We start from the raw sequence: 19,907 nt of genomic DNA, 5'->3' as shown, positions 1-19,907 counted from the left end.
TGCCAGAGAAAATTGGTATTAATTTTAACCTCCATTCAGGGGCAAGAGTTCTTCACAAGCGGTCTGTGGATTAATGCTGTCCACATACTTTTTGTTCCATGGAAGCCGTATGTATAACATTTTGTAATTATGAAGCTCTTTAAATTGTTTTCAGATGTCTTTTACTTGCAAAACCATTTTTTTCATATAAGTCAGGGGTCCTCAAACTACGGCCCGCAGGCCACATGAGGTGGTGTGATTGTATTTGTTCCCATTTTGTTTTTTTACTTCGAAATGAGATATGTGCAGTGTGCATAGGAATTTGTTCATAGTTTGTTTTTTTTTTTTAAACTATAGTCCCGCCCTCCAATAGTCTGAGGGACAGTGAACTGGCCCCATGTTTAAAAAGTTTGAAGACTCCTGATATAAGTAGTTAAAAGAATGAAAAAAAAATGTCAAGCAATTATATGTATTTGTTTGGCAAATATCCAGTGATTTTTGCAAGCCCTCTGCAAACTGTATTGACAACCTTGTTTAACGTGACCTAGTGTTTTCCCTTATATTTGCACACTGCTACCAAATGAACTTCTATATCACCATTCTTGTTGAATTGCTCTCATACTTTAGAATGCTAAATTGTTTTTCTGTGATAGTGGGATCAAAAACAAATGCTTCAATTTAGTTTTAACATCCTCCTAATCTGCCCTCCTACGTACTTGTGGGATCTTACTTCAGAGACTGTTCACTCTGTATTTATCAGCTGTATCTTGTATTAAGTATAGAAGATTCTGTTCAGTTCTGCAAGGCCCACAAAAATGAATACATTGTTCCTGTCTGTACGAATGTGTACTCTACTAGAAGAGGAAAAATATATATACATAAAATTTCCATCAGTTAGAAAGTGACTCCTGGAGGAAAAGGTAACTCCTAGTGTCCCACATAGGAGTAGAGGGGTGACTGCCACCAGGTTTTATGGAGGTCGTGACATTTGTACTAGATATAAAAACTGAGTAGGAATTAAGAAAAAAGAGTTGGGGAAAACTCTAACAACACTATTCTAGTGATAGTGAACAGGCTGGATAAATACATGGAATGTTTCTTTGACTAGATCATAAGATATAGAAGAAGTAATCGTAGAGCAAGGGTGGAAAAACATATCATTGATAATTCATGACATATTTTTATTTTTTTGAGACAGAGTCTCACTTTGTACCCCTCAGTAGAGTGCTGTGGCATCGCAGCTCACAGAAACCTCAAGCTCGTAGGCTTAAGTGATTCTCTTGCCTCAGCCTGCCAAGTAGCTGGGACTATAGACACCTGCCACATGCCCAGCTATTTTTTGGTTGTAGTTGTCATTGTTGTTTGGCAGGCCCGGGCTGGATTCGAACCAGCCAGCTCCGGTGTATGTGGCTGGTGCCCTAACTGCTGAGCTACAGGTGCCGAACCTCATGAAATATTTTTAGTGCTGGGCTAAGGTATCTGAATTTTATTCCAGAGTTGATGGGTTCTGTTCTGGAAATCAAAAGGGGAATGCAGATCCTTCCTTCACCCACATAGGGAACACATAATTACACATGCTACTTCTTTTTCACTCCTGATTTTCTCCTATTTCACCCTGAGTATCTCATGTATTTTAAATTATATTGATAATACCACTGTAGGATAGTTTATTTATATTTTATTCTACTGTATCCAGCACAGTCCCTAACTCAATAAGTCTACTGATTGGTGGATGAATGAATGAAAAGATAGATAAATGTTTGGATGGAAAGAAAGAAGTGGCTTTATTCCAAGGTCTTTACAGAATATTTCCAGTAGTAACAAAGTCATGCAAAAGAGGTATTTATATGAAGTGTCATGCAGACCAGCAAGCCCTCCCTCTTCTAAGAGGATGGTCAGATGCTGGACACCGTTACCGACATTGAGAAAAGCCTTCTCAAACTAGTCACCCTCCTTCTACGCTTGCTTCCATATAATCCCACCATAATCAGGTTGATAAACAAAATTGTCATTTCATTCCCTTGTTGCAAACCTGCAATAAGTAGGTTTTTATTGCTTACCCCTTCCCAACCTACCCCCTTCTTAGTTTTCAATGCCAGTTAGAGCTCATTATGACCATATGCATCCTTCATTTAGCTGCCAGTTCTGAGGAAGAAAATGAAGTATCTGTTTTTCCATTCCTGAGATACTTGGGATAATGGTCTACAGATCCAGCTAAGTTGCTGGAAAAGATGTTATTTCATTCTTTTTTATGGCTGAATAATACTCCATGGTATCTATATACTGCATTTTTTAATCTACTCATAGTTGATAGGCACTTAGGTTGGTTCCAATATCTTTTCAATTGTGAATTGTGCTGTGATAAACAGTCCACTACAAGTGTCCTTTTTTTTTTTTTTTTTTTATAAAAATGCCTCTATTCCTTTGAGTAGATACTCAGTAGTGGGATTGCTGGATGGGATAGTAGTTCTAGTTTTAGTTCTTGAGAAATCTCCATACTGCTTTCCATAGTGGTTACACAAGTTTATACTCCCACAGCCTATAAGTATCCCTTTTGATCACAACCACACCATTATATTCTGTGATTTGACTATGTAATAATGGCAGTTCTGACAGTGGGAAGGTACTGTCTCATTGTGGTTTCGGTTGAGCATTTTTTCATATGTTTGTTAACCATGTGTCTACCTTCTTTTAAGAAGCGTCTGTTCATACTTTACCAAGAAGGTGAAAGGTCTCCGCAGGGATAACTACAAAGCACTGATGAAAGAAATCACAGATGACACAAACAAGTGGAAAATATCCATGTTCAAGGATTGGAAAGAGCAAAATTTTTGTGAAGAACAACATTTTTGCAGTGTCTATACCATCCAAAGTGATCTACAGATTCAAAGCAATTCCCACCAAAATTCCAACATCAGTTTTTACAGATCTAGAAAAAATAATCCTAAACTTCATATGGAACCAAAAAAGACCCTGAATAGCCAAAGCAATTGTAAGCAAAAAGAACAAGTCTGGAGGCATCAGATTACCTGACTTCAAATTCTCTTGCAAGGCAATAATAACCAAAACGTGATGGTACTTGTATAAAAGTAGACACATAGACCAATGGAACACAATAGAGAACTCTGAAATAAAACCAGATAGCTCTCACCAACTGATCTTTGACAAGGCAGGCGAAAACATACACTGGGAAGGATGTCCTATTCAACAAACTGTGCTGGGGAAAGTGGATAGCCATATGCAGAGGAATGAAACTGGATTCCTCTGTCTTACTATATATATGTAAGACAGAGGAATTAGGATTTTTTGTAGAGAAATCCTGAAGGTGAATTACAGACTTAAATATAAAACCTGAAACTATAAACATTCTAGAAGACAATATGTTTTCCTCAGAGAACACTCTTCTAGACATTGGCCTGAACAAATAATTTATGAGTAAGACCCCAAAGCAAATTCAGCAACAAGAGAAATAAAGGGGACTTAAACTAGAAAGCGTCTTCACAGCAAAAGAAGTGTTCAACAGAGCAAATAGACAACCTACAAAGTAGGATAACATATTTGCAAACTATACATCCAACAAAGGGCTAATATTCAGTCTCTGCTAAGAACTCAAATCAGAAAAAAAAATGAGCAAAAGACATGACTATAGCCTACTTTATTTAGAATAAAATTCTTCTCACAGCTTATAAAGCCCACTTCAGTCTGGCCCCTGCCTGTTTCTCACATCTCCCCTAATACTGTCTTACCTGCTTTCCTTACTCACATAGAGGATATCCTCCTTCCTACTTTGGAGTGCTTTAACCTCACCTCATCTTCATATCCCTCTTTCTGAAATGATCTGCTTTCCAATATTCACATGACTGACTGATGTTAGCTAATATGTTTTAACACTAACGTCATCTCATCAAGGAGGTCCTCCTAGTCATACTCCCTATGATCTAATGCAACCCCCCTTCTCTTCTTACCCCCCACATCTTATACTAGTCTCTTTCATATGACCCTCTTCATAACCATTTTTACTACCATATAATTCACTTCTTTTTACTTTTTATTTTCTAGCTACTGATAGAAACATATAATGTGTAAGATTCTTATCCACGGTTTACTACAGTGCCTACAGTAGGATTTAGTACATGGCAGAAAAAAATTGCCAATTGGAGGAATAAATGCAAAGTAGTCTTAGTTTTTTCCTATGTAATAATTATTAAATTCATTGAAAGATTAGCCTGTAAACACTACCTTAGGTCTTTGCCAGATTTCCTTGTTCTTAAGCCATTTCTCTGTCTTTTGCCCTTTCCATTTAACTGCAAATGTCATCTTTTCACTGTCCATTGACATCCAGATGACCAAATCTAATTATGTAGCTTATATTTTTCTTGTATTTGATACTTCTTGAAATCACCCCTTTACTTGACTTGTGTGACTCAGAAATATTTTTATTCTCATGTAACTCTGGCGAATCCTTCCCTAGCTTTAGTTTAGGAAGTACTTGCTGCTGTCTTAAACATAAGTGGTTGACTCTGTTTTTCCCTTGAATTCTTTCTTTGGGAACTTTATCTATCCTTGTGATTTATCTAATTTCAAGATTCAGGATCCTCCCTGAGATCTGTTTATCTCCAAATGCCCCTGGAACGCTGCAGGGAATTTCCAGCTGTATATGTAGCTGATCTGTCGTTAGGTTTAAATCCTAAGCATGGATGGGTAACTTTTTTCAGTCCCACCCTCCTCAACTGTAAAATCGAGATAATGCTTATTTAGTAAGAATTTAAGGAGACAAAATATTCAGTGTCTAGCTCCTAATTAGCAACATCCTCATGAAAATATTAAATGTTTTTCATTATGTGTTGAATAGAAATTTTGCCTTTACCAATACCAAAGGTATCTTTTTTCTTTTCTTTTTTTTTTTAAATTTTTCTTTCTTTTCTCTTCTTTTTCTTTTCTTTCTTTCTTTTTTTTTTTTTTTTTTTTGAGACAGAATTTCCCTCTGTCACCCAGGCTATCATACTGTCATCATCATACTTACCACAATCTTAAACTCCTGGGCACAAGGTCTCCTCCTTCCTCAGACAGTTGGCTAGCTGGGATTACAGGCACATGCCACCCCATCCTGCCAATTTCTCTATTTTTGTAGAGATTGTCTCTAATATTGCTGAGACCAGTCTCAAACTCCTGGCCTCAACTGACCCTTCAACCTCAGTCTCACAAAATGCTCAGATGACAGGCATGAGCCACTGTGCTGAGCTTCCAAAGATAAATTTCTTAATGATTAAACCAGTGTTCTTTATAAAGGAGCTGTACTTTTGAATCAAGCTTTTACTTGCGAACTAAAATTGTTTAAACAAAATTCTACTGTGTGTTTTAATTTTGCATTGAAGTGTGCCTACTGACGATTGACAAGGGAAAAAAAAGCTGTAAGATGGATATCAAAAAATAACATTAATGAGCTGCTAAAGCTAAAATTATAGGAACTTATGAAATTGGTTAAACATAAAAACCATTAAACTGTTTACTGAAGCTTCACAGATATACTGCAGCTAATGAGCATTTCTGCTATTTAAATAAGCCCAAATTGAACACACATTACATGGATACATAATTAGTCATGGCAGTCAGACACATAGATTTACTTTTAAAGCTCTATTTAGAGATTCTTTTCCATTTGATTTATTTTGTTAATTAAAATATTTTTCAGTATTCACTTATATTTTAATAATATTGTTTTCACAAGTAGTGTAATTTACTACTGACTTTCTATTTGTTTTTATTTTTGCTTTAAATGCAGCAAATGGGGATTTTATATTAAACATTTTTCTTAACCCCTTTCTGTAATTGTTTATATCACTCAATGGCATCATTAAACATTTTTGTTCACTGAGAAATATATATAACATATTTCAGTAGCCTTTATACTTTTTTTCACTGTCTGATAATTATCAAGAAATATTAAGCACCCAAATGTGCATAGAATTATAATGATTATGGTCCAAATCAGATTAAAGGATGATCTATTCCTTCAAGGAGTTTGTAGTCTTAAGTAGATGGTATCGTTGAATATAAATAAGCAAATCAAAGTATAGCATTTGGGAATCCAACAGAGAATTTGAAAACAATCCCCATATATTTACTTCGAGGACGCTGACCTCCTTGAGGAGATGGCTTCCAGATAAAATGAAATCAAATCTTCAAGGAGTTCAGAGTCTTAAATAGATGGAATGATTACAGAGAAATAAGCAAATCAAGGTGAAGTGCTTATATTATTTTAATTCTGAATTGATTTGTTGGTCAGTTTAGGAGATGGAAATAAAACTCCCCATAGAATACCAGTAAAACAGAAGGACTAGCTACAGGCTGTTATTGACATCCATTCTTTCTGTTTAACTTGGGGTTCTAAAATTATCCTCCGCGTAGATGGCAAGAATGTCGGAACTGTACTATAACCCTACCTAAATTCTGCACACATGTTCACACTGAAAATTATCTAACCATAGCAATGTAATGGAGAGATAGTTAAATCAATCTAAAGAAATTTTTCCCTAGTCAATGCATTTGTAGAAGCCCGCCTTCCTTCCTTCCTTCCTTCCTTCCTTCCTTCCTTCCTTCCTTCCTTCCTTCCTTCCTTTCTTTCTTTTGTTAAAGGGAAGCATTTGAGTTTCCTTCCCACACACAATAACCTGATTCTTTAATTGAGGAAATAAGACCTATAAGAAAAATAATTAAGACACAATTAATATGCTAAATAAGTGAAATAGACAAATATTACACTTTGCAAAGAGAAAAGATGTGTTGGATTCCTCTTGCATGCAGTTATTATGGCAGATGCTGGGGAAGTGGCTGATTCTGATATGGTCCCTGAACTTAAGAGTGGTGCAGGCAAGACAAATAATTGGATAAAGTCACCAGTGCCTCGTTTAACAGAAGGTGGTTGGTCAGTGGTTAGCTCAACAGAAAGGGAAAAGACAACGGTTCCTTTGGAAGAGATGATCTAAATACTGAATTTGTGAAGCTAGTCAAGATTAGAATTCCTTGTGTCCTGCCAACCCCATCTTCTTCATTTTAGTTGCTTCCAAGATTCCAGTGGTGAACTAGGAGAGGTTGTATTATATCCATTTCATGCTTGATATATCTTGCCCCCTACACTAAAGGTCAGTAGTGGGAGAGAGCTTTAAAGTCAGAAAAGGCATCAGTGAAGATTAGAAAACCATAATGAAAAAGGCGCGTGGAAAAGCAGAAAGCATGGTGTTGTAGAAGCCAAGATAAAAGACTTTTAGGAGGAAGAAGTGGTCATCTGTTGAATGCTGCTAGGAAATCAAGGGAAGAAGTGCCATTGCTAGGGTGAGGAAAGTTAGTGTCTGTACAACATGCCCTGGTACCACTTTGAGGGTAAGACTCTCCTTAAATTTTGTAGTTTGGGTGCCTCACTCACCCTACTCTATTCTTGATGCTAAAGCAAGCTGGTCACTGAGAAGAGTCACTGGATTTGGCAGCCTAGAAGTAATCATTTCAGTGAACAGAGTTTACTGAAGCTTTGAGAGATAAACGGAGGCCTGAAATTATTTAAAATAGAAGATACTGCACACACATACATATATGTAGTATCTATATATGTATGACTGTGTGAACACACACACACACCCCTGCATATGGGAAGCAGCTAATTTGGAGGGAGTGCCTAATAATAGACAAGAGAAAGGGTATGGCCCAAGGAGCAAAATTCCTATCAGGTTAAAGGAGAGACTCTGGGCCCATGTGCATCTGATAAGAGGGAGGGTTCTTTGGTGGTATCACGAAGAAATAGAGTTTATTGTTTTAGTGATAAGAAGACAAGAGTGTTCCCACATGAGAATTTTTATATCCTAGGTGAAACAAGAAACAAGGCTGTCTGTATCTCCAGTGGAGGTAAGAGAAAGGAGTCAGGTCTGTCAAAGTTATAAGGAGACCAGCAAAAGTATGCGGGGTGGTCACAACGTAAAGGGGAAGTAAAGAGAAAGCTTACTAATCATAAATCATGAAAGGGGGAACAACCCAGAGGGAGTTTGTGAAATGAGTTCGGATGTGAAGATTTGCAAGGGGCAAAAGAGTACCCAGCTTCTAATCTCTAGCAGACAGCCAGAAGTGCCAGAATAAAAAGAATAGCTCAAGGTAGAATTTGAGGACATTCTCACAGAGATGAAATCAAAGGTCCCAAACACCTAGAATTTCTGACAGAGAAAGTGCAACAGACTGAATATTTGAGAGCTTGGAAGAGGAAGAGGTAAGAAGGAGCTGGAGCCTGCAGAGGACAGTTTAAAGATAAGCAGAGCCAGGTAGAGCAGTATTGTGTAAATTCATGACAGAGATCAAAATCAATGCCATTCAACTGTTGCAAAAGGACTGAGATCACTGGATAACCATGAAGGCCATATTTTCATTAGCAGAATAATTGGGTGGTCAAAAAAGTAAATTACAGCAAGTATAAATGACTCCAAGAAATTGTGTAAAGGAAGATGTAAGAATGGCAGGAAGAAAAAGAGAACCACATTAAAAACGAAGTTATTCAAAATAGAAGAGGGGAAAATGAGAAATGCAATGTACTTAAGAGAGTAAGAGATATTTTAAGGTCCTGCATGAGCAGGAAGGTACAGAATCAAGATTACCTTTTCAGGTAATCTTTTCCTTTACAGAAGAAAATGTTGACATTTGTTTGTGGTCTCTATTGTCTGTGGGTGATAGTGTTTCGATTAAAATAGTTAGAGGCAGAAGGGAGACAGGAAGACAAAGCCCGTGCCACCCAGACTTGATATCTTTAGTTGATGCATTCTCTGGTCCTGTCCTTCCCTTACCCTGGGTTATACTATTTAAACAGAAGTCTGATATCCTGGCCTTGCAATTAGAATGTATTTGATCTTGCTGAGATTTCACTTTCAGCTCTGAATTACTAAGATTACTGCCTCAGCTTGCTTTTTTAGTTTCATTGGGCTTTGGGTTTACTGGGTAATAGGTCATGTAAAAATTAAACAACAAGCACATAGATGAATTCATCTATGTTTGCAAGATATCATTTTATTATAAAATTTTGAAAGTTATTATTTCCCCCATTGTTTTACAACACATCAAACTCTCCAAAGAATACTAATACTCTTCCTTCAGTATGATTTCTGTTGCATTGTTGGATTGTTTATGGAGAATTAATTTATATTTATGTACTAAAATATAGCATTCTTGACATCTTTTTATAAATACTGAGAAATATACTTGTCATATGCTTGTGGGTTTCTCTTCCACATATATGACAGCACAGCTACATCAGTTTAATTGACCTTGGCAATCTGCATCTGCTAGTGATGTGTCCCTGAGGGACGGTTTCTGCAATTTGAAGCTGTGGCTTATTGAAGAACTTGTGTGTCACAATACAATTAAGTCTATATAAAAAAATCATTTCATGCATAACATTAAATTGACTAAAAGTTCCTATTTCAAAACCATTTCTTGTTATAAAGCTACCTCAGAGTGTCTTTGTTTTTTAAATAAGCTCATTTGAACATAGCAGTAATTAAAGCAGAAAATTAGCATAAATCTTGAATGTTTGGTATGAATTAAGGACATTTTCATTCTTTTTAAAAACTGCATAAAATTCCAGGCACCATATCATTTAACATATTTCTCTTCCATTTGCAGAATAATGTAGACTGTGAATAAGCATGTTTGGGGATTCTTTTTCAAGTTCTTTTTCTGTTCAGCTGTGAAGCGACTGGGACATATGCTCCAGTCTCCATCGAGACACAATCTCATGGAAATCTGTGAGAAAACTGCATGAACATAACAGAAAGTTCCTCCTCCTCTATTTTATAAACAAGAAAGAAAAAATACAATCCGTCTATTAATATTCATTAAACACTTCATAGGAAATGGCAAGCAGTTATTTGGTTTGCAAATGTAAATATACATTTTTCATCCACTTACACTTTCACTCCTTCCAAGCTGGATGAAGATAGAACATAAGATGTGCTTCTGAGATTTATTTTCATTGTATTCCAAGTTAAAAGTATCAGCAAAGAAAGATGTAAGAGAGCTGTGAGGAGTTTATAGAAGAATAGTTAACAATGATGAAGAAGATGAAAGTCTTCCTCATAAGAAGCAGCTAAATAAATGAATTTCCTTTCTGACAAATTATAAATAAAGTACACATTTTTTTTCCTGAGTTCTTGATTTGACTTCTAAGTTTAGAAAAATATAGTTAAATAATGAAAATAATGGCTATATTTCAAAGGAGTTAATGAAACTATGAAAGATATCTGGATCCATAATCAGATTCAAGAAAGTTTCAACAAATTTATGAATACCATATGAATATTACATATGCTGAAGTACAACTTACTGTACCTACAGGGAAACAATCCTAACTATTTGGATTGTTGAACATCTAACTATTTGATGTTCAAGTTGTGATAAACAGTCATCATTGGATCAGCTGCTTGGTGCCACTGAAAGAAAACAATTCTGAACTGCGGTAGCATTTCTAATATTTATATAAGGTGTCCATGTCTATTTCTACAATGATCCTTGTGCAGATAATAAATCAAATATTAGATATTAAAATTAATAGAATTTCTATTTTGTTTGATGTAAAAAACATTATAAACAACTGCATGGTCTCTTATTGTTTTTTCTTTTTAATTCTGGAAAGAAATTAGTAACATGTTAAATTTGAAGTATCCTAAAAAAGGAGGAAAAAAAAAAGGGAAATTCAATAGACAACTAGTTCTCAAAAGGAAGCTGAGATCACTTTCTAATATGAAAGATGAGCCTTTTCTATTTTGGAATGCAATATCAAAGAATTGTTTCATTTTTGGTGAGGTTGGCCAAATACATATTATAAATGATAAAATAATTAAAAGAGTTGATATTCAGATATAAGACTTCAAATGATAAATGAATCAAATATCAAGTAAACAAACATTTTGAAGAATATTTGTGATCTCCTTCCTGGTTACTCATAGTGAGACAGGGAAAAGTGGACTTTAGGCATCTCTGGCAAGGGAGATCTGCACATAAACATCATCACTGAGGGAGGGGGCAGGCCACAGTGAACAGCAGGAGACTTCAGGAGCCAATGAGGAGGTTTGGAGTTGAGGAAAATTGATGCGGAATGGAGGTGCTTGGTATGGGAAGAGACTGGCTTCTTCCATGGAGATCTGGGAACAGGAAAGGGTCATCCTGCAGTATTTTGAATGTGGACTGGGCTGCTTGCTGGAGCAGTGAGTAGACACAAACAGTGGCAGCCGGGGTTGAATGCTGGGTTGGGTAGTTCTCCCATGGGTGCCCTGGCTGGCAGGGCACCACCATTCTAGGAAAACTGCACACATGGGAGGAACAATCTGTGGGGTCTTAGTGCACAGCGGGCTTTGGGTCACCTGTTGAGCTTGCACACCATCCTTGGAGTGAGCTGAGCGGCTCTGGACCTTCTGGGAGGGCTGCTTTGTTGTCAGGAGACACTGTCTGATAGGCCTCATTGGAAGTCTGGTGAGAGCTTTAGAACTCCAGTCCAGGGGAACTGAATGATGATGAAGAGAACAGGCCCAGAATGAGGGCAGAGGAGTCAGGAAGACAAGATCCAGTCTCCTTTGCAACTAGAGAGTGGCTTCTGAACCCCATAATATACAATAAATTTAGCATGTGTCCTCCATCTCATAACGTCACAGTGGCACCTGGCTTTCAGCCTATACACACACACATACACACCATTCTTTTACATTTTTTGCTGTTTTTTTCAATTTTTTTCCTAAGTTTTTTCTTTTCATTTTTCCTCCTGCTTTGTTATTGTTGTTTTACTTAGTTTTTTTATGGTATTTTAAGTTTTTCATTTTTTTGTTTTCTCAATAGCAAGGGATCCTCCATATTTGTTATGGTTTTTCAGCCGCCTTTATTCGTTCTTACTTTTTAACTTTTTTTTCCTTTCTCTGAGGGCTGGGGAATGGCATTAGTCTCACTGCAGGGCCAAAGCATTGATCTAGCTCAAACAGACCACAAGCTCATAGTCTTGGGTGTCCTTCTAGTTTGGGGCCTTAGAAAGAAGTTATTGGAATGTCTCCACTGTGACATACCACTGACTTCTTTCTATATTTGGCAGAAGAGGGCTCTTGCTTTTGACCAGGCTGGTAGCAACCTCATGTGACCCACCTGGAAGCTCCTTAAAGTCCTAAAGATGTGTGTGTGGTTAAAGCATCCAACCAAGTACCACCATTTATCCTGTCACTCTCTTTCTCTATTACTGTTCTTTTTCTCTCCTTTTCTTAAACTCTTTCCTTCCACCTCCCCTTCTTCTTTTTTTTTTTTCTCTTTCTCTTTTTCTTTTCTTTCTCCATTCTTGCTCTTTACCCTTATCTTCTTTTTGGCCTTATACGAAAAAGCCACTGCAACACCTAAGTGCTGAGAAAAGGTAATTTAGAGTGAAGGAGATAATGAGAAGTGAATAAGAAGAAAAGTCAATAAGAAGAAAGCACACATGGGAAAGAACCAACAGAAAAATTATGGCAACATGAAACATCAGCATACAGCAACTCCCAAAGGATCATGAAATAGCTACTGTAGAAGAGTCCACCTATAAAGAACTAATGGGAATAACAGAAAGAAAATTTAAAATATGGATGGCAAAAACAATAAAGGGCATTGATAAAAAAGTGGAAAAACAAAACTTCAAAATCGATGAAAGATATGAAGAATATAGGATGGATATGGCAGAGCTATGGTGTTAAAGGAATCTATCAGAGAAATTAAAGATGTAGTAGAGAGTATCAGTAACAGATTAGACCACGAAGAAGAAAGAATCAAAGTTAGAGGATAAAATTCTTATGCTAACCCAGGCAATTAAAGAGGCAGAAAAGAAGAGAGAGAAAGTAAAATATTCACCCAGAGAATTCTGAGACTTCCCAAAGCATTCAAATATACAAATTATAGGTATTCCTGAAAAGAAAGAAGAATATCCAAGAGGAATGGAAGTCCACCTAGAGGATATCATAAATGAAAACTTCCCAAGTAACACACTCCTTTTAGAGAGATATTGAAGCCCAAGTCATCTCAACTCAAACAGAGCTTCTCTAAGATACATTGTCATGAACCTGTTCAAAATTAAGACAAAAGAGAAAATCCTATAAGCATCCAGGAGTAAGCACTAATTGACCTATACGGGCAAATCCATTAGGGTGACAGGAGACTTTTCAGCTGTAACTTTCCAAGCCAGAAGAGAATGGTCATCGACTTTTAACCTTTGTAAACAAAACAGCTTTCAGCTCAGAATTTGGTGTCCTGCTAAACTAAGCTTCACAATTGTTGGAAAAATCAAGTCTTTTACTGATATCCAAACATTGAGAAAATTTGACACAAGATGACCAGCTTTACAGGAAATACTTAGACTTGTTTCCACACGGAACAACACAACAGGCTACCAGCAAATTAAACATCCAGAAACTAAAAGACAAACCTTAGTATCCATAATGGGACAAAGGATAAAAGTAAGCAATGGAACTTCACAAAATAAGATGAATAGAACTTCACCACACTAATCAATTATCTCAATAAATGTTAATGGTTCAAATTCTCCACTAAAGAGGCACCGACTGGCCAACTGGATAAAAAAGCACAAACCATCCATATGCTGTTTCTAGGAAACACACCTAACCTTGAAATATGAAACAAGACTCAGAGCAAAGGAATGGAAAACAATATTTCAGGAAAATGGAAACCAGAAGAGAGGAGGGAGCAAATGGATTTAAAGTAACTAAAATTAAGAAAGACAAAAATGGTCACTTCATACTGGTCCAGGGAACAATATATCAAGAGAACAGTTCAATTCTAAATATTTTTGCATCCAACTTAAATTCTTCCAGATTTATGAAACAAACATTGATTGGTCTGAGCAATATGATATCGTATAACACCTTAACAGTTAGGGACTTTAAGAACCATCTGGTTGAACTGGACAGATCATCTAAACAGAAACTAAAGAAGGATACAAGGGATTTAAATGCAACCCTAGAACAAATGGGCTTAATAGATATTTAAAGAACACATTGCCCCAAAGCCATGGAATATACGTTCTTCTGATGGAGTATGTCCATCAGCCCATGGACATACTCCAAATTAGATCCTATTTTAGGTCACAAATTAAACATCAATAAAATTAAAAGTATTGAAATTATACTTCGTATATTCTCAGACCACAAGGCAATAAAGGTAGAACTGAACACTAATGAAAATTTTCATCCCCACACAAGGGCATGGGAACTAAACAACGTATGCTGAATGACAGCTGGGTTAAAGAACAGGTAAAGTAGGAAGTTATTAAATTATCAAACATAACAACAATGAAGTTACAAGTTATAAAAACCTGTGGGATACTGCAAAAGCATTTCTAAGAGGGAAATTTATTGCATTAGATGCCTACATCCAAAAAAGAGAAAGAGATCACATCAGTAAACTAATGATTCATCTTAAGGTATTGGAAAAGAAGAGCAATCCAATCCCAAAACCAGAAGAAAAAAAAAAATAACCAAAGTTAAATTAGAAATAAATGAAACTGTCATTCACAAAATCAATGAAACAAAAAGTTGGTTCTTTGAGAAGATAAAATCAATAAACCTTTGGCCAGATTAACTAGAAAGAGAAAAGAAAAATATCTTATAACCTCTATCAGAAACAAAAAAGGGGAAATAACAACCAATGCCACTGAAATGCAAAAGATTATCTCTGAGTACTATAAGAAACTTTATACCCAGATATTTGACAATGTGTAGTAAATGAACCAATACCTGGAATCGCACCATCACCCTAGATTTAACCAGGAAGAAATAAATCTTTTCAACAGTACAATATCAAGCACTGAGATCAAAGAAACTATAAAAAAGCTTCTGGCAAAATAAAGTCTGGGACCAGATGGCGTTACACCAGAATTCTATCTCTTCTCTTCAAAGAAGAGCTTGTAGCTATACTGCAGAAACTATTCCAAAACATTGAGAAGGAAGGAAGCTTCCCCACCACATTCTATGAAGTAAACATCACCCTGATACCCAAACCAGGAAAGGACTTTCCTAAAAAGGAAAACTACAGACCAATTTTACTAATGAATATTGACGCAAAATTACTTAAAAATATCATAGTCAATAGATTACAGCTACACATTAAAAAAAACAAAACAAAACTATACTTCATGATCAAGTAAGCTTCATCCCAGGGATGCAAGCCTGGTTTAACATATGCAAATCGATAAATGTAATTCACCATATTAATAGAAACAAAAACAAAGACCATATGATCCACTCAATATATGCAGAAAAAGCGTTTGGTAAAATTCAGCATTCTTTTCTAACAAGAACACTTAAGAATATTGGCATGGGTGGCACATTTCTTAAAATGATTGAGGTCATCTATAGCAAACTCATAGCTAAAACTGAAAGCTTTTCCCCTTTAGAACTGGAAGCAGACAAGGATATCCACTATGGCCTCTACTATTCAACACAGTGCTGGAAGTTCTAGGCAATTTACAATTAGGTAAGAGAAGGATATAAACAGGATCCAAACGGGGGCAGCAGAGGTCAAACTCTTGCTCTTTGGTGCTGATAAGATTTTATACTTAGAGAACCCCAGAAGTGATCTGGAAGTGATCAAGAAATACAGTAAAAACTCAGGGTTTAAAATCAATGTCCACAAATAGTAGCCTTTGTATACTCTAATAACAGCCAAGTCAAGAAGCTAATTAAAGCCAGGCATGGTGGCTCATGCCTGTAATCCCAGCACTTTGGGTGGCAGAGGTGGACAGATCACCTGAGCTCACAAGGTTGAGACCAGCCTGAGCTAGAGTGAGACCTCATCTCTAAACATAGCTGGGCATTGTGGTGGATGCCTGTAGTCCCAGCTTACTCTAGAGGCTGAGGCAAGAAAATCGCTTGAGCCCAAGAGTTAGAGGTTGCTGTGAGCTATGACACCACAATATTCTATTGGGATGACAAAGTAAGACTCTGTCTCAAAAAAAAAAAAAAAAAAAAAAAAAGAGAAAAAAAAAGAAAGAAAAGAAAAGAAAGGAAGAAAGAAAAAGGTAGCTAATCCAAGATACAATTCCCTTCACAGTAGCTTGAAAGAAAAAGAAATACCTAAGAATATACCTAACAAGAGAAGAAGGACTTATACAAAGAGAATTATGAAACCCTAAGGAAAGAAATAGCAGAAGACATTAACAAATGGAAGAACATTATCATGCTCTTGGCTGGGAAGAATCAACATTGTTAAAATGTCTTTGTCTACCCAAAGTAATCTATAGATTCAATGCAATCCCCATAAAAATATAAATATCATACTTTGAAGAACTGGAAAAAAAAATGTTCTTCATTTTGTATGGAACCAGAAAAAAATCCACATAGCCAAGGACATTTTTAGTAATAAAAACAAAATAGGAGGCATCACTCTATTAGACTTTGAGTTATATTACAAGTCTACAGTGATCAAAACTTCATGGTATTGGCGTAAAAATAGACACATAGACATATGGAACTGAATAGAAAACCAAGAGATGAAACAAGTCTCTACTTGCCATCTGATCCTTGATAACTCAAATTATAGCATACACTAGGGAAAAGATTCTCTATTCAATAAATGGTGCTGGAAAAACTGGATAATCATATGTAAAAGATTGAAATTGGACACATACCTTTCACTCCTTACAAAAATTAGTTCAAGATGGATAAAAGATTTAAATCAAATGTGTGACACAATAAAAGTCCTAGAAGAAAGCGTGGGAAAAACTCTTGAGGATGTCAGCCTAGGTAAAGATTTTATGAAGAACAATTCCATGGCAATTGGAAAAACAACAAAAATATACCAATGGGACTTAATTTAATTGAAAAACATCTGCACAGCTAAGGACCACAACATTTAAAGCAAATAGACAACTTTCAGAATGGGAAGATATTTACATGTTACAAGTCTGACAAAGGCTTGATAACTAGGATCTATAGAGAACTCAAATCAGTCAACAAAAAAGAGCAAACAATCCCATTTACCATTGAGAAAGAGACATGAACAGAACCTTCTGTGAGGAATACAGATGAATGGCTAACAAACACATGAATAAATACTCATCATCCCTAATCCTCAGAGAAATGCAAATCAAAACCATCCTGAGATACTACCTAGCCTATGTAAGATTAGCCCACATCACAAAGTTCCAAAGTAGCAGATGACGGCATGGATGTGGGGAGAGGGAAACAGTTTTACACTGTTGGTGGGATTGGAAATTAATACAGCCTCTTTGGAAAGAAGTATAGAGAATCCTCCAAGTAATTCAAAATAGAATTTGAATTTCCCATTTGACCCTGCAATCCCACTACGAGGCATCTACCAGAAGAAAAAAAATTGTTTTATCATAAAGACATTTGCACTAGGATGTTTATTGCAGCTCAATTTATAATCACCAAGATGTGGAAACACCTAAATGTCCATCAACTCAGGAATGGATTAACAAGCTATGGTACATGTGTACCATGGAGTACTATTCAGTCATAAGAAAAGATGATGACTTTACATCTTTTATATTAACCTGGATGGAGTTGAAACACATTCTTCTTAGTAAAGTAGAATAAGAATAGAAAAGCAGGGTGGTGCCTGTGGCTCAAGGAGTAGGGTGCCAGTCCCATATGCTGGAGGTGGCAGGTTCAAACCTAGCCCTGGCCAAAAAAAAAAAGAATGGAAAAGCAAATATCCAATGTTATAACTTTTATTATGAAACTAGTAGATGATCTAACACATGGCCACAAGGGAGAAAAACTTAATTCTATTCAAGTTGGGGAAGGGGAGAAGAGGGACAAATTGGTGTGATCCCACTTGAAGGGCACAAGTAGGAGGATATGGCACATTTTTTGAATGCAGGACACAATTATAAGAGGACCTTCACCTAAAAAATTCAAAAATTGTGACCTGGTTGTTTATACTATTACAATAAACTACAATATATGTATATTTGTATATATGTATATACATTTATATATATATATATATATATATATATATATATATATACACACACACGGTATTATGGCCTTTCTTGTGAGGACAATGGGGGCTTATTCATTGTCTATGGTGAGTTTATCTTGGCTATTAGGCTCTTAGGCTCTTTAGCTAAAGCGCCTAAGTTGCCAGCCACATACACCAGAGCTGGTGGCTTTGAATCCAGCCTGGGCCTGCCAAACAACAATGACAACTACAACCCCCCAAAATAGCTGGGTGTTGTGGCGGGTGCCTGTAGTCCTAGCTACCTGGGAGGCTGAGGAAAGAGAATCACTTAAGCCCAGGAGTTAGAGGTTACTGTGAGCTGTGGTGCCATGGCATTCTACCCAGGGCAACAGTTTGAGGCTCTATTTCAAAATAAATAAATAAATAAATAAAAATAAACCCTTTTATTAATAAACTTTGTTTCACGCTTAAAAATATATATGTATATATGTCATATATATACACATATATATTTATATGTATATTACACTCACACACACTATTATGTAGGGATGTTTAGGGACACATGATAACACAATGTGTGTACAATGGAAATACCTATGAATAGAAGAGTGCTTTTGAATACACAAATTAATGCTCCTAGAATAGCTTATAGTGTCATTGCTAAATATTTTAAGAAATGCAAAAATTATTTTCTTAAATCTATAGCAACATCTCATGAGTACATATTGACTGAGTTTATTGATGGAATTGTATATGAATCATACTGGTACATTATTTCATCTTAAGAAACTATAAAGGACATTCCTTATGAACTTCAGTTGGACTCATCAAGCATTTATTCAATATCTACTCTGTAGAAAGGCACTGTGCTCAAGTGAAGATTCATGTTTAATGAGGCCTGGAGTTTATATAGTTTGAGAGTTCCTCTTTCAGAAAAAAATATTTACAAATTCAGTAGTAATACAGAGTTTTGAATGAGGCCTGTGCAAGTGAGGGACCCAAACCTAAGCTTCAGTAACGTCACAATTCAGTGTCTCCTGGTATCTGTGGGGAATTGGTTCCAAGATCCTCAGTAGATGCCGAAATCCATGGTGCCTACATCCCTTCTATCAAATGGTATATTATTTGCATATAACTTATTCACATTCTCCCATATACATTGTCATCTGTAGATTATTTATAATAACTAATACAATGAGAACACTAGGTAAGTAGATGATATACTGTATTGCTAAGGGAAAAATGATAAGAGGGAACAAGCTTATACATGTTCAGTATAGGCACAACCATCAATTTTAAAAAAATAGTTTTGATCTGCAGTTGGTTAAATTGACAGATACATAAACCACAAATATGGAGGGCTGACTGTATATATGTATTTTACACCAATAGATGCCATGGGAATTAAGATAAGTAAAGCATAATCCTTACCTTGCTCAAGCTCAGAGTGAAATCTGTACTGAATTTCAAGGATATTCCTGTAAAAAATGAGATAAATGTATAAAAGGGCTTTGATCTTCCAGTGAAATAATTTCGAATTCTTTTTCATTTAAAAATCATATTTATTTCAGATCTCTATGTGAACCAAAAAGGAATCAAAATTTTGGAAAAATAAAATCATTTCTTATGGAAAAATACTCCTAACTCTTGCCTATATTTATTAAACTCATTACATATACCATTTAATGATGATGTGTTACCAGTTAACATTATTAAAATAGGTTAAATTGAGTAGTTAAAGTGAATCACTATTCACTTTCTTACAACTCAAGTAAATGTCACCAGAAGATAGTGATGATCTTTGATGCAATGGGAAGCAAATGATAATGGTCTCTTTTCATGTGGCCTTTAAAGATAATAGAAAAATCTCAAAATGCCATTCCACTTTGAAAATAATTACATGAGTATCTAACTTTACTCCTTTTTTTTTTTTTTTTTGTTGAGACAGA

General features: G+C 35.9%; 1 protein-coding gene across 5 annotated transcripts in view; it reads left to right on the top strand.

The window, feature by feature from the left end:
* The window catches only part of DPYD (dihydropyrimidine dehydrogenase), an 883,000-nt gene that overhangs the window by 394,011 nt on the left and 469,082 nt on the right, over positions 1–19,907 (top strand). Inside the window, exon 12 of one of the 5 annotated variants that reach the window (XM_053591601.1) lies at positions 9,634–10,509. The exons of the other annotated variants lie outside the window; for them this stretch is intronic. Within the exon in view, the coding sequence (XP_053447576.1) occupies positions 9,634–9,638 (5 nt within the window). The 3' untranslated portion in view covers positions 9,639–10,509. Of the gene's footprint in view, positions 1–9,633; positions 10,510–19,907 lie in introns of those variants that run through there. 5 annotated transcript variants of the gene reach the window in all.

Source organism: Nycticebus coucang, chromosome 5 (assembly GCF_027406575.1).
Source record: "Nycticebus coucang isolate mNycCou1 chromosome 5, mNycCou1.pri, whole genome shotgun sequence".
Taxonomy (NCBI): domain Eukaryota; kingdom Metazoa; phylum Chordata; class Mammalia; order Primates; family Lorisidae; genus Nycticebus; species Nycticebus coucang.
The sequence above is the reverse complement of the archived record's forward strand: the minus strand, read 5'-3'. Positions and strand labels throughout refer to the sequence as shown.